Source organism: Danio rerio, chromosome 1 (assembly GCF_049306965.1).
Source record: "Danio rerio strain Tuebingen ecotype United States chromosome 1, GRCz12tu, whole genome shotgun sequence".
Lineage (NCBI taxonomy): Eukaryota > Metazoa > Chordata > Actinopteri > Cypriniformes > Danionidae > Danio > Danio rerio.
In genome coordinates this window covers 9,536,913-9,552,622 of record NC_133176.1, presented here as the reverse complement: position 1 = coordinate 9,552,622, position 15,710 = coordinate 9,536,913, and the positions used below count along the sequence as shown (strand labels likewise).

General features: G+C 36.4%; 1 protein-coding gene across 9 annotated transcripts in view; it reads right to left on the bottom strand.

Moving 5' to 3' along the window:
• Positions 1–14,431, bottom strand: part of slc5a10 (solute carrier family 5 member 10) — a 51,715-nt gene extending 37,284 nt beyond the window's left edge. For 2 of the 9 annotated variants that reach the window (XR_012405430.1, XM_017355957.4), the window contains exons 1-7: positions 14,290–14,431; positions 13,882–13,953; positions 11,496–11,600; positions 9,923–9,982; positions 6,793–6,897; positions 3,592–3,697; positions 1,386–1,466 (exon numbers count right to left, since the gene is read on the bottom strand). Coding sequence is in view for 5 of the 9 variants with exons in the window: in XM_017355957.4 (XP_017211446.3) it covers positions 1,386–1,466; positions 3,592–3,697; positions 6,793–6,897; positions 9,923–9,982; positions 11,496–11,600; positions 13,882–13,953; positions 14,290–14,400 (640 nt within the window). In the remaining 4 variants the exon portion in view is untranslated. Of the gene's footprint in view, positions 1–1,385; positions 1,467–3,591; positions 3,698–6,792; positions 6,898–7,919; positions 8,790–9,922; positions 9,983–11,495; positions 11,601–13,881; positions 13,954–14,289 lie in introns of those variants that run through there. The other 7 variants (XR_012405432.1, XM_073949341.1, XR_012405433.1 and 4 more) reach the window with 6 other exon arrangements.
• Between the last annotated feature and the right edge of the window lie 1,279 nt (positions 14,432–15,710).

The window sequence follows — 15,710 nt, the reverse complement described above, 5'->3', positions numbered from 1 at the left end:
ATAGTTGGTGATAGACGATGTTTGCCTATTTGATATTCTGGAATCTGAGGGTTAAAAAAAAAGCTGAATACTGAGTAAAACACCTACATTAAGTGCAAAGCAAGCAGTGGTGTAAAGAAACAAATTACAAGTACTCAAACTACTGTGATTGAGTAGCTTTTCTCAGGAATTGTAATTTACTAAGTAGTTTTAAAGATGTGTACTTTTACTTTACCTAGAGTAGATTTTTAGTGCAGTATATGTACTTTTGCTTCACTACTTTCCTTCAACCTGCAGTCACTACTTTATTTCTTGTCTATGGGGATTATGATAATCAGTCCTGTCATTCCTGTCCAATCAAATCGCACATAGAAGGTAAATAATGAACATTAATGAACAATTAATTTAATGTTTGCTGTATGATGACCGAAACACCCAGCAGACACAAGAAGTCAACATGGTGTCAGATTAACGTTGTACCCTAACGTTGTGGGGACATTGCATTTTGTTTGGAAATGAAAATCGGGTTAACATCAGAACCCAATGTCAGGCCAACCTCAATGTCCAACCTAAAACCAATCGAATATCAACATCTGATGATGTTACAGCTTGAGGTTGTGTGGAGGTTACCATTATGACATCTATCAGATGTTGGATTTTGGTTGCTATAACTGACCAATAAATGTCAGTATTTGATGTCAATATGATGTTGGTTTAAGATGTTGGCTCAATGTTGGATTTTGGTCACTTCCCACACAACCTAAAATCAACCAAACATGAATGTCATTTGATGTCGTTATTGGACATCCAAATAACATTGTCTTTAGACATTGCCTAGACATTGAATTTTGGTCACCTGACATCACAACCTAAAAATCTAACCTAACATTAACGTCTTATGATGTTGTGTACAACAACTAAATGCACTACAGAATGTTACGTTTAGACACATCCACAAATTAATTTGTATTACAGTGTAATACTCCTTAAAAGGTCTAGTTTTTTAATCATAATTTGAGTATTTTTTTAGTATCAACAGATACTTTCACTCTATTTGCACTACATTTTTAGGCAAGTAATGGGACTTTTTTTTAGTATTCTTTCCATCACTGATAGCATTGCACATTACTAATCAAAAGTAGATTGCTGATATTTGCGTTTATATGTACCAAGTATCTTCATGGAGCATGATCTTCACCTAAAATTCTAATGATTTTTTGGCATAAAAGCATATACCCATACAGCATAAGACTGCTTTTGTGGTCCAGGGTCACATATGTCAAACTCACAGCTGGCCTTCTACATTGCCATTGCCACTTTCTCAACGTTCTCTCTTCCCTATAGTGTCAGCTGATGTTAGATCACTGCCGGTTCAGAATAAAAGAAGTGGCCGGAGACTGACTAACCCGTGATGGTGAGGATGACAGCTCCGATGATCATGATGAAGGTCTGAAGAGTGTCGGTGTAGATTACAGCAGCCAAGCCACCTGCAGAAACACAGGACTGAAAGGTTCTTGCTCAATTCTCTCTTGATGGTTTAATGTGATCTGAGTCATCAGGGTCAAGTCTGAATCAGCACTTGTAGACAGAGGAGTGAATACGGTGACAGCAGAGCGGCGGATTAATGTAATTATGCAATTATGCTGGAATCAGTCATGTAGACTATAATTACTGCTGGAGAAATTAACTCTTACTGAACCTCTGGACTTCACCGGGAGAGTTCAAACAGTTAGAAGCTTTCATCCAAAACAATTTACAGTAGCACTCAAACTTGTGGTTAAGGAGCTTGATTGAGGACTCTTAGTTTGTAATTTGCACTTTGCAGTAACCAAACGAACAACATTCTTGATGCAAACCATAAGCTTTAACCAGTATTCCACTCCATCCATGTTTACAGAGAATATCACATCTGCTCGCTTGGCTGTAAATCTGTGTGTGCAGTGCGGTGTGACGTAAAAAGCTGTTCTACAAGATTATTCTTGTAGTTTTTTCTTGTCGAGAAAAGGAGTCGTGGAAATGCTAATTATAAAACTGCTCAATGCTGAAATGTGTAGTCATACTTTACAATTAGAAGGATGAATTATGAACGTGCTGTGTTCCAATAATTGCTCATCCTTGATTCATGTGTTAGCAGAAAACATTAACACATGTTTATTTTTACAACTTGATTACCTAATCCATTTGAGTCAAAGATGAGACGTCTGATTTTGGTGTCTTCAACAAATAAATTTTATTTAAATAGAAAGTGGCGACGCCGTGGCGCAGTAGGTAGTGCTGTCGCCTCACAGAAAGAAGGTCGCTGGTTTGAGCTGGCTCAGTTGGCGTTTCTGTGTGGAGTTTGCATGTTCTACCTGCCTGCGCATGGGGTTTCTCCCACAGTCCAAAGACATGCGGTACAGGTGAATTGGGTAGGCAAAATTGTCCGTAGTGTGTGTGTGAGTGAGTGTGCATGGATGTTTTCCCGAGATGGGTTGCAGCTGGAAACATATGCTGGATAAGTTGGCGGTTCATTCCGCTGTGGCGACCCCAGATTAATAAAAGGACTAAGCCGAAAATGAATGAATGAATAAATAGAAAGCATGTCAGGGTGTCACGGTGACTCAGTGGTTAGTACTGTCGCCTTGCAGCAAGAAGGTCGCTGGTTCAAGTCCCGACTGGATCCGTTGGCATTTCTGTGTGGAGTTTGCATGTTGTCTCTATATTAGCATGTGTTTCCTTCAAGTGCTCCTGTTTCCCCCACAGTCCAAAGACATGCACTATAGGTGAATTAAATAAACTAGATTGTTTATAGTGTATGTGTGTGATTGAGAGTGTATGGGTGTTTCCCAGTGTTGGGTTGTAGCTGGAAGGGCATCCGCTGCATAAAAAAAATGCTGGATAAGTTGGCGGTTCATACCACTGTGACGACCCCAGATAAATAAAGGGACTAAGCCGAAGGAAAATGAATGAAATGAATAGAAGCTAAATCGAGTGTTTCAAATAACTCCAGTAAAAATAAATAGGGGAAAATTGGTTTATTGGTTGCTATGTGGTTGTTGAGGGTTCCGAGTGGTTGCAAGACAGTTGCTAAGGTGTTGCTAAGGTGTTCTGAGTGGTTAGTAGGCAGCTGCTAAGGTGTTGCTAGGTAGTTGCTGGGGAGTCCTAAGTAGTTGCTAGGCAATTGCTAAAGTGTTGCCAGGTGGTTGCTAGTGTGTTCTGAGTGGTTGCTAGGTGGTTGTTAAGGGTTCAGAGTGGTTGCAAGACAGTTGCTAGGGTGTTGTTAGGTGATTGCTAAGGTGTTTTACATGGTATGGTAGACAGTTGCTAAGGTGTTGCTAGGGAGTCCAAAGTGGTTGCTAGGCAGTACCTAAGGTGGTTGTTAGGGTGTTCTGAGTGGTTGCTAGCTAGTTGCTAGGGAGTCTTGAGTGGTTGCTAGGTGTTGCTAGGTGGTTGACAGGGTGTTCTGAGTGGCTGCCATACAATTGCTAAAGTGTTGCTATTTCATTGCTAGGAAGTTACTAGGGTGTTGCTAGGTGGTTGCTAGGGTATGGTGAGGGGTTTCCAGGCAGTTGCTAAGGTGTTGTTAGGGGGTTGTCAGGGTGTATGCAAAAGTACTTAAATGCAATCACAAACCTGCAATAGTGTAGAGGGCAGTGACGACCAGCATGAGCACAGTGGAGAGGTAGAGATTCCAGCCCAAACACACCTGGACAAACAGGGCTCCAGAGTACAGATCCGTCTGCAAACCACACACAGTTAATGCCAGTTGTTACAGTATTGGATAGCTGCTCAGATGTTGTCTGTATGGAATAATACGATACTTTTATTTCATCTTCCACCAGGTTTTCTACTTTTTTCAACTTTTCTACAGTTCTTGATTTAGAGTAAAATGGCCAAAGATAATTTTTGGTATCCTTGTAGCCGGATCTAGCCAGATCCTGTTCCAGAAAATGTCAGATATTAGTGTTTTGCATTTCGGTATTTATTTTATTTTAATTAACTTGTGCCCATTGAATATCTCTCTCTGAGCGAGCGCGTGCGTGCATGCGTGTGTGTGTGTTTGTGTGTGTGTGTGTGTGTATGTGTTTGTGAGAGATATTAATGAAAGGAAGCAAAGAGGGTATCACCATGCACAAGTTAAAGCAGAAGGCAGATTTGACTAATGGCCCTTAACAATGCTTTCAACCAATCAGCTTTCTTACATTTTACAATCACTCTCATTAATTAGTGATATATAAATAATTGCATCGTGGTCTACCTAAGTAATATTTGTATTTTAAAAATGGCAAAGTGGCAGTCAAGCAATTTTTTTTTATCTTTTAAAACCATGAGTAACTCTGACAATGAGCCTGATCAAGAGGGATATTGAGAAGATGAAACTGTGCGAATGGATCTGGGGTTTGTTTCCATCGTTAGCCAACTAAGTTTGCAAGTTGCTTCGTAACAAACACAGTTAATTGATTTGGCGTTACCAAATTCCATCATTCCAACAAACATTCACAAACTGCGTTGCAAACTTGTACGCTTGCAATTACACCTCTAGAGCTGTAGTTAGAAACATAGTTTCTGGTTGTGTTTTATTCTCAGTTATCCCCCGTATGCCCTATTCATTTAGAAAGTTCTAACATTTAAACTTGGAATGATTTTTAAAAAAGCATTAAAGTCAGCTCTTTTAGGTGTAATTTGCTTTCAAATATTTTTACAGTTCAGTTTTAATGATCTTCATATTGACAATTGCATTCCCTCCACAGTGCACTTTGAAAACATTGATATCATTTTGAACACAGCCGTGGCTCATGACGAAAGCTGTAGGTGACCTATTATTTAAAAGCGGAATATATGTTATGTCTCCAAAGCTTGTGAAAAAAAAAATAGCATAGGTTAATACTTTTTAATTTATAGTAGGTTATTTATTATGAAATGTATCTGACACGTGCCTGTATATGACACGGGCGTGTTGGTTAGAACATTTTTGCAGTGGTTTGAATGTGTCAAATTGTAAAAGTAGACCTTTAAAAAATAAAAAATAAACAATATCCTATTTGATGATAATAATAATAATAATAATAATAATAATAATAATAATAATAATAATAATAATAATAATAATAATTATTATTATTATTATTATTATTATTATTAAGTAGGATTTTTTTCATTTCTTAATAGATAGCCTACTGTAATTTAGGCCTGCAACCATTAAAGATTGATATGATTTATGTATGAGCTTAGAATACGTGTTAGCTAAGTAATTTTATTTTGAATGTTCTTAATAATATTTAATAATAATAATAAATTCCTTACATTTGTATAGCGCTTTTCTGGGTACTCAATGCGCTTTACACAATGGGGGGATTCTCCTCATTCACCACCAGTGTGCAGCATCCACCTGGATGACGCGACAGCAGCCATTTTGTGCCAGACCGCACACCACATACAAGCTGATTGGTGGAGAGGAGAGAGAGTGATGAAGCCAGTTATGATATGGGGATGGTCAGGAAGCCATGATGGACAGAGGCCAGAGGGCAGATTTGGCCTGGATGCCGGGGTTAAACCACTACTCTTTTTCGAAGGACATCCTGGGATTTTTAAGGACCACAGAGAGTTGGGACCTTGGTTTAACGTCTCATCAGAAAAACGTATTTGTAAAGGAAATATATATAGGTCCTATATGTGTCGTTTACATGTATTTCAATTAATATGGAAAGCGAGTGCACGTTTTTACCAAAACTACTATTGAATTTTATTTTAAGTGTGTATAAAACAATATAACTTGCACAGAAAATTATGTTTTTTTTCTAAAGAAGTAATTACTCCACCCGTTAAGAGCTTCATTATGGGTATTTGACAGAGAAACTACGGGTTTGGGAAAAACTTCTGACTACATCGTTCTTTCCCCACACGATGCATCATACTAAGATAGTTCCAGCCTGATCTCACGAGAAAACGTAAGTATCTTACCTTTTGCCAGTTTAGTGGCTAATTCGTATGAATTCGTATGAGTTCAGTCGTACGAAATTGTACGATTTTAAAAAGGTGGCGTGGCACCTAATCCCAGCCCTAAACCCAACCGTCATTGGGGGATGAGCAAATCGTACGAATTAGATTGTACAAATTCATACGAATTAGCCACTAAAAAGTTACGAATTGCCGTGAGATTGCGTTGGATATTTCAGCCATGAGTTATGTTGTTGTTTGAGAAATGCACTCCAGGATAGCAGTAGACAGAAGCAAAGCGATTTCAAGTCAGCCAAAAAACGTAACAGAAGAGATAATTGTGAATCTTCTTCTTTTTTTTTTGCGCTATCACTGTTTAATGACGTCATGCTCCAACGTCACGTCCATAATTTATTCCTTTTCCATGAATCGTCCAATGCTTAAAAGAATAACATTCATTTTATTCAACTTAATGTATTTCTGTTATTTTTGATTTGCTCAATCTGCCATTTTTGCTCTAAAGTAATAGTGTCCTAAATTAAAATCCTCAACTGTTAAACAGTAGTTTTAGCACTCACACCACTCGTCACTCTCATGAACAATAATGCTTTTTATCTGCCAATATTTAATAGCAAGCATTAATGGTTTATTAGCAAGCCAGCAAGCCAGCATGAGCACTTGCGTGTGAGTGTTTTTATGGAAAACAGATGTTGAAACAGAGCTAAAACTATAATCTGTTTCACAACTTTTAAATTCCTTCAGTTCGGAAACACGCCAGCACTGCGATACAGGACTAGACTCATGTTTTTAAGCTTTGTGGGGGGAGAATGTGTGAATGAGAGGCCAAAAACGGGAGTGTGTGGATGTGTGCATGTATGTGTGTGTTTTTGTGCTCACCGAGATCTTGGTAAACACAGACAGCAGCAGACTGAGAGCTGACAAGTACATGCGAATTCTCTCTCCTCCAAACCGCCGACCCAGATACTCTGGCATTGTGACAATCTGAGAGACAGAGAGACAGTCAGATAGACAGATAGAAGAGAAAGGCACGATCTAAGCAAATGAAAAGGCAAATCTGTGGTGAGTCTGCATGTGGGAGAAAGAGACTGCGAGTCTACTGTATGTAGGACATGTGGAGACATAAGTTCTCATTTATTAATGCAAGACACTGAGGGACAACAGGGTAAAAAACTATACCTACTGTAATATTCATCACCATACTTCCCTAGTTGATTGACTGCATTAAGAATTGGAAACTTATTTGTATTAGAATTTATCCAAAACAACATATTTAAAGGGATATTTCACCCGAAAATTAAGATTTACTAACTATATACTCACCTTTCATAGATATATACACTAGATATCGCATACGGACCCTGAGCATGCGTAAATACCGCCGCCACATTTGTACAGTGCTCCCAGAACAAATGTCACTCAACCGCACTAGACTAAAGCCAATATGAAGATGCTGGACTTTTGCGCTGCATATACAAGTGTAGTAACAAGAAAACAAAGCATAAAGGCAGAACATTTCATAGTTAATGTTTTGTTTTTAAGTTTTTGTAGGTTACAAACTTTTGTGCTAAACAAGTATTGATCATATATGTGGTATCCTAGTCAGCCCCAGCTGTGAGTTGATTTGACCCAAGAAGCTGGGTTGATGTGTCTGTGTGGTGCTAGGTTTGCATTGATTAAACTCTTAGCAATTATTACCCAGAAAATAACCCAAGTTTGGGTTACATAGCACTACCCAAAAACTACCCCAAGACTGTGAAAATAACCCCCATAAAATTACCCAAATGCCTTAACCTCTCATTTTGGTAGAAAAAATAACCCCGGATTTTTTAGAGTGTAATACAATCTCTCACTGCACTGATCATAAGGCAAGGTTAGCACCAACTTATGCTAAAGTCTAGGCTTATGCTAGTTTTGTTGAATAAAATCAGCAAAGAAAGTACATTTAATATGATAACAAGACACTCATGTCAGAAACTTGTATTATTGTAAGTGAAGCAACGCACTTTTAAGTATGTAATTTTAAAGTAGGCGATACAGTGGCGCAGTAGGTAGTGCTGTCACCTCACAGCAAGAAGGTTGCTGGGTCGCTGGTTTGAACCTCGGCTCAGTTGGCGTTTCTGTGTGGAGTTTGCATGTTCTTCCTGCGTTCGAGTGGGTTTCCTCCGGGTGCTCTGGTTTCCCCCACAGTCCACAGACATGAGGTACAGGTGAATTGGGTAGACTAAATTGTCCGTAGTGTGTGTGTGTTTCCCAGAGATGGGTTGCGGCTGGAAGGGCATCCGCTGCGTAAAAACTTGCTTTATAAGCTGGCGGTTTATTCCGCTGTAGCGACCCTGAATTAATAAAGGGACTTAAGCCTGATTTATACTTCTGCGTCAAACGTCGGCGTATGCTACGGCGCTGACGCATAGCCCTTCGCCGTGGCCATCGCCGTCACTGACGTGCACCTCTCAAAAAATGTAACTACACGTCGCAACGACGCGTAGCATAAGCTCTGTGATTGGTCGGCTTGGTAGCGCTGACGAGTCTGGGCGGGACCGAGAGGCGCGCGAATGGCGCGACGCCGCGCGAGCGATTGTTTACTAGTGTGGAGTCCCGTGAAGGAGCTCCGGATGGAAAGTTTTGTTTTGTGTTTACCTCATAGTTAAAGTTGTTGCACGTCCGCCGGTTCCTGCCTCAAAATGAGCGAGTTTGAGCCACTTGTACATCCCGGAAGTGTTCAGGAAATGCAAAAAAGTAGCGAAGAAACTCGACACAGAGGAACATTTACACCTCACTGCCAACTAGCGTTTCGGAAGTGTTAATGCAGACCGGCAGAGACAGCGCGCAGAAGTATAAATGCACAGCCACGCGCGTTGCCTGCGCCGTGAGTTACGCCGGTCACATGACGCAGAAGTATAAACCAGGCTTAAGCCGACAAGAAAATGAATGAATGAATGAATGAATTTTAAAGTAACTTATATGGGTGTCTGATAACATAATAGTGCCTGCGCGTCAGTGTGCATACTGTCCATCCGAAATTATTGAATATTACAAATGTTATACCCAGGGCTTGACACTAACTTTTTTTGATCAAAAGCCACAGTAGCTAGTAGTTTTCCAACGTTACTAGCCACTCTGCATTTTTACAAGCCACAATTTTGTTGTTGTGAAATATTTTTTATTTGCATGAATCTGACTTTGACATGCTAAAATACCAACACAATCTCACGGCAATTCGTAACTTTTTCATTTAGTGGCTAATTTGTACAAATTCGTACGATCTAATTCGTACATTTTAGTACGATTTGCGTATTCCCCAATGACGGTTGGGTTTAGGGGTGGGGTTAGGTGCCACGCCTCCTTTTTAAAATCGTACATTTTCTTACGACTGAACTCGTACGAATTCGTACGAATTAGCCACTAAACTGCCAAAACGTAAAATACTTAAGTTTTCTCTTGAGATCAGGTTGAAAATACCTAGTTCAGATGTTGTGTTATGTCCACATGCCTCCTCTTTCATTTCACTTTTTGTGTGTCGTATATGAGCAAATGGGTCATACTTTCATAGTGCTATATTGCAATTAGTTTTTATTTGACGTTTTACATATTTTACTCAAAATTAAGGATTTGACCAAATTTATCTCTGACCAAATCTAACAATAATTATTTCTTAGCCACAAGTTTTAAATGTTTTAAAACAAGCTAAATACAGCTGTATACTAGACTTTTTCTTTAACAAAACAGTTCTTTAAAAACAAAGAAAAAGCTATTGACTTTTTCTGAAGTCTATAGAAGCAAATTGATAATGTAACAGGAGAAAACACTGAATATTGGGTGTTTCCTTTACATTAGATTGTAAACAGAAGAAACCTTTAAAAATGGCCAAAATCTTAAAACTGATGTCTTGCTTTAACAATGTCCTGCAACGTCTTGCTTTAATTGACACACTTACGCACGCACATACACACACGCACGCACACTGCACATCAGTTCGAGAAGTGATTTGTGTTTGTCAATATCTTACCCCAGAGGACACATAAACTGGGACAAAGACCCAGGCAAGAGCCAGCAAGGCATAAGTTGCCTAACAGAGAAAAACAACAACAACTGAAATCAGTATTTAGTAAATGCATACATACATACATAACCTCTCTGCCCATATATACTTATATACTGTATGTATGCCCATGTATACATATATATATATATATATATATATATATATATATATATATATATATATATATATATATATATATATATATATATATATATATATATATATATATATACAGTTGAAGTGAGAATTATTCGCCCCCCTTTGAATTAATTTTTCCTTAAAGCAGGGAAATTTTCACAGTATGTCTGATAATGTTTTTTCTTCTGAAGAAAGTCTGATTTGTTTTATTTCGGCTAGAATAAAAGCAGTTATAATTTTTTTAAAAGCCATTTTAAGGACAAAATTATTAGCCCCTTTAGGCTATTCATTTTTCGTTAGTCTACAGAACAAACCATTGTTATACTGTAACTTGCCTAATTACCTTAACCTGCCTAGTTAACCTAATTGACCTAGTTAAACCTTTAAATGTCACTTTAAGCTGTATAGAAGTGTCTTGAAAAATATATAGTAAAATGTTATTTACTGTCATCATGGCAAAGATAAAATAAATCAGTTATTAGAAATGAGTTATTGAAACTATTATGATTAGAAATGTGTGGAACAAATCTGCTCTCCGTTAAACAGAAATTAGGGAAAATTTAAACAAGGGGGCTAATAATTCAGGGGGGCTATTAATTCTCACTTCAACGGAATATATATATGGGCAAGATTTACAGATTTTTTATTTTTTTATTTACTTTTAATTAATTTATAGTTTTTGAACAGACACATTTATATACAAGAAAATAAAAATTGAAACTTCATGAACAATAAAACATTTTAAATGCTAAATTAAACTACAATAACACTTTAAAGGGATAGTTCACCCCAAAACAGAAACCTACTAATGATTTACTCTCCCTCAAGTACTTCCAAACCTTTATTTGCTTCTGGTGAACACAAAAGAAGATATTTTGAAGGATGTTGGAAGCCTGTAACCCCTGACTTCCAAAAACAAATACTACTGAAGTCTCAAGGGTTACAGGCATCCAGCATTTTCCATAATAACTTCTTATGTTAAGGAAAGTGAGAGCAAATGATGCTAGAATTATCACTTGTTCATTGTTTTGGTTCATTGTTTTGGCTGAACTATCTCTTTAAACTTACTAAAATAACGGCAAAAATTTTGTAATGATGTTTTTAAGTATAGGCTGTTAGTTTTAAAAAACAAAATAAGCACTTGTTAACTAAGCACTATGTTTTTGTCCTGTATATGTAGTTTATCAAATTTGCATTCATGATTTAATTTAATGTTTTTTGACAGACATTTATATCACGCATAAGCTCCTTTTCAAAACAGAATCTGGTCCTTTTGCCTCCTCTAGTGGTCAGCAAATGAAAGTGCATTTTTGTTTTATTCATGCTCATATTGTAATGTTGAATAAAAAATAAGTCTATGAGATATTTAGGAATAGCTTTTGAAAATGATGTCACTCACATTCCATTCAAATCCGGCCACAGCGATTCCTCCCGCGGCTCCGGTCCCCGCCAGACCGATGAAGAGCCCGGAGCCCTCGCTGCTGGCGAACAGAGACGCGCCGATCTGCACACACAGTTCAGACCCACACATAAAACAAGAGGATTTACAACTCTTCTGCTATTTACAACCTATTTATAGTTTCTGCAGCTGGTTTATGACAGATATATTTTTATATTTAAATTATAATATTATTTATTTATATGCATGTCTTGTGTGGATAATATTTATATGTATTTTTATATTGGTTTGAGCTCATTTGCTTTGTGAATTAGTTTAAATTGAGAGCACAGGATTTAAATGTAGAAATAAGTACATATAAATTAATAAACTGAAAAAACGTGATTAAAACTGTAATCTGATTATATGACTTCCTTTTTTTAAAGATATTTTGCTGTCTGTCAAATTACATTTGCAAAAGTTTTTATGCACATAGAAACATATTCTATGGGAGTTAGCTTTTGTGAAAATAAAATGTTTAAATATGGTTAGATATATTTTTTTCATCTTTAAGCATGCCAAATACTGTAAATCAATACTTCAGACCTGTGCCAGTTTAAATATAGGTACGTTGCTCAGCATGCATGAGTACATCTGCTTTTGTAAACGAATATCTTCATCTACTTCTCAGTGAATATAGACAATAAATTTTGGTGAATTTTAAACGAAACAGCTTCATTAAACAGTTGTATCTATTAAAGTAAGTTTGGCCACCTAACATCTATAGGAATATATAGGTATTTAAATTCACACAAGCTATTGCTAAAAAAAGGTTTATTATCAGTATTTGTTTTTATGTTTGTCTTGATTTGTCCTGTTTATTAAAATTGTTGTTAATATTTTCCCCCAACTGATTTGGGTGTTCTAATCTTTGGACTGCGATGTCAAGTTTTTTTTTTTTTTTTTTTTTTTTTTTTTAATGATGAATTTTTAGCTTTTTAACTGCAGTCTTCAGAGTCACATGAGCATTCAGAAATCAGTCTAATATTAATTATTGTTGTTGTTGTTGTTGTTGTTATTATTAATGGTAATGGTAATAAAAGCAATAATGACTAGACTAATAATTTAATTTAAAACTACATACGACAAAAAAAGTTATTTAAAATTGTAATAAATATTTAACCATTTTTTCTACATTTAATAAATGAATGATTGAACAGAATGATTTTCTTAAAAAAACATTAAAAATTATTCTTAATGAACAGAATAATTTTCTTAAAAAAAAAAAAAAAACTTACCCCAAACTTTTGACCGGTAGAGTATATACACAAATATATTATTGTAAAGTATTCTACATAAAATATTCATTTTAAAAAAATCATTTATCCAGAGCACTATGTATATACATGTAGTGTTTATTAGATATATATTTAATATTATATATATTATATATATATTATATATATATATATATATATTAAATAGTTCATATAACAGTTCTTATACTAATTAACTGATGAATTGTGCTGATGTCAGTATGATTCATAATTTAGTGTCATAATTGTTTGTTTGTATAAGCAAAATTGACAAAAAAAAAAAATTGCCGTTGAATATCATATGGCAAAGAAATGACAAGTAACAAATTAAATTAAATATGAAGAATTTAGATGCAAAAACCTCTAAGTGCCATCTGAAATTTTCAATTAAATTAGCATTTTTCCCAGGCTGTTGTGTTTAGTTTCAGTGCAATAAGTAGGTTGTTTCCGTTGCCTTTAAAGTGACATAACTGAAAATAAACATAGGAGGCTGAGAAAAGATTTTAGAGGGAAATTTCAGACGGCACTTAAAGGTTTTTGCATCTGAACTCTTCATATGATATTTTGAGAAGAAAAAAAAAAACTTTTTTCTTCTAAAATTTATTTATCAATAAATGAATTAAGACGTTCAATCAAATCTTGGGTTCAGAGGAAACGATCAATTTTACCTTTTGTTTTAAGAGTTCACATGGTAAAAATCCTACAGCAGTTGCATCATAAGACACAATCTTAGTAATTATGCATCAATTAGAAATAGTTATCATTTATTTTAAATTATCTTTGAATTTTGTATTCCAGATTATGAACAACTATGGGATTTCATAGACAACTTCTATTTTATTTTAAATTACATTTGAATAAAATAAATGAAGAAAATATTTCTTTATTTATATTTTTAGTTTTTTAACCGTTCACACATTTGTCAGTATGCAAAGCAATTTATACAGTACATGAAAATGCTTAATTCTAACAGATTCAATCTTAATTATTAGGCTTAAAAATTAAAATAAAGTTAAATCATATTTGTTCATCAAAAGGCCGTATAGGCAACTGAATGTAAATTGCATCGGTTTACATTAATAATAACTTACCGGCCACCAAGCCATGTCTCTACCGGCCAGAAAATATCCACTGAGTGTGTTTCGGCTCACTCTGCAGGATGACTAAAACACACACACACACACACACACACACACACATACATACATACACTTATTTTTTCAGAAAGGATTACATTTCCCACTCTAACTTCTAATTTACATCCACATAATTCTAAAAAGCGTATAAACAACTCAAAAGATTATTAATAAAGTATTATTTTACACAACTAACTCAAGCAAATAATCACTAGTTGCCTTAATTTCCACACATAACATTTATACAGACTTACACAGCTAATTTGACTTTAAATAAAAGTTGAAACATGATTAACCTATTTTAATCCTCTAAATTAGTATTGATTTTTACACTGTGTGCAGATGTAAGCAAATAAGCCTCACCCATATTCCAACTGCGACGTTCAATAAAAAATACGCTCCGATCACAATGATATCGGACACGCTGAAAGACTGGGAAAGAGCGAAAAATTTGGTGGTGGAGTTAAACGCCATGTCCTGCTATCGCACACACAAACCCCAGACTAGAACAACAAGACACCGAGCCTAGAAAGACAGCAGGCGTTCCGGTCAGTCAGCGCTGTGGCCAATTGATCATTAAACACATCAGTTTAATGAAGCAGACTTGCACCTACATGAAAACAACAAGGCAAATGAGAAGACACACAAACTGTTCAGAAGATCACACATAGACAAACAAACACACAGACACTTACAAACATATGCATGCATGCTTAGTCATATAATCAAAGCATTGAGACATGTGATCTGACAAAACTAATGTGACTGACAGAGTCTAAAAAACATCCCCGGACACACTTAACGAAGGTAATGATTGACTTAAACACCCACTGGTGCTAGCCATTAACACACAAACACATGCACTAACCATTAGCATCAATCTTACACATGGACATGAGCATACAGTAGACTCGCTGGCGATGCCTTTGGTGTTAACTGGGGTCAGACTTCAGATCAGCAGGACTTTACGGTACGGTTTGTGCAATCAGTTTACTGGAAGGAAAAAATACGTTGCTCTTCGCTCAAACTACTTATTCAAAATGAGTTGAAACAACACCGTTCTTAAAGGGCACATGTTTTAAGATGTAAGCCTTTAGTGTCTTCATAATGTTTCTGTGAAGTTTAAGCTCAGAATGCCCATCAGACAATTTATTGCGCCCCATTCACACTAGGCTTCAGAGTCAACGCTTGACAGAGGGCGTGTCTGAAGTTGGGGCTGACGTGATCGTCATAGCAGCGTCAGCCAATGAAATAAGTCAGCAATAGGCCACTGTATGAGCTGGTGTATTTGCATACAGCGATCTGATTGACTGACGCTTCCATCTACGCTTGAAAAGTTGAGCAAGTCCCAACTTCTGCAGCTATTGAAGCGGTGCCGATGGATCCACAATGCAGTTCGGCAACGCCTGACATCACCCATTCAAAGTGAATGGGAAGCGTTGGAGCTGACGTTATAGCCTCCAGAATCTGCCAATGTTGGTGTTTGAGTACAGCGTAGCTGTTTTTGTAACCTGTGGCTTTAAATGCAAATGAGCTGATTCTCCCCGCCCACCACGATTCTCATCATGCCTTATATCAGATAAACAGCACAGTAACAGAGACAGACACAGATGAAGCTGAAATACAGCTTAGTCCAAAATACCAAGTAAGTTTATTTGATGTATTTGTGGTGTAGTTTATTCAAGACTTTCTGAAATGATGAGCCACACACACATACTAGTGTTTATTGACACCAAGCGGCTAATATTATAGTGGTTAAGAATTATTATGATTTCCTAATTAAA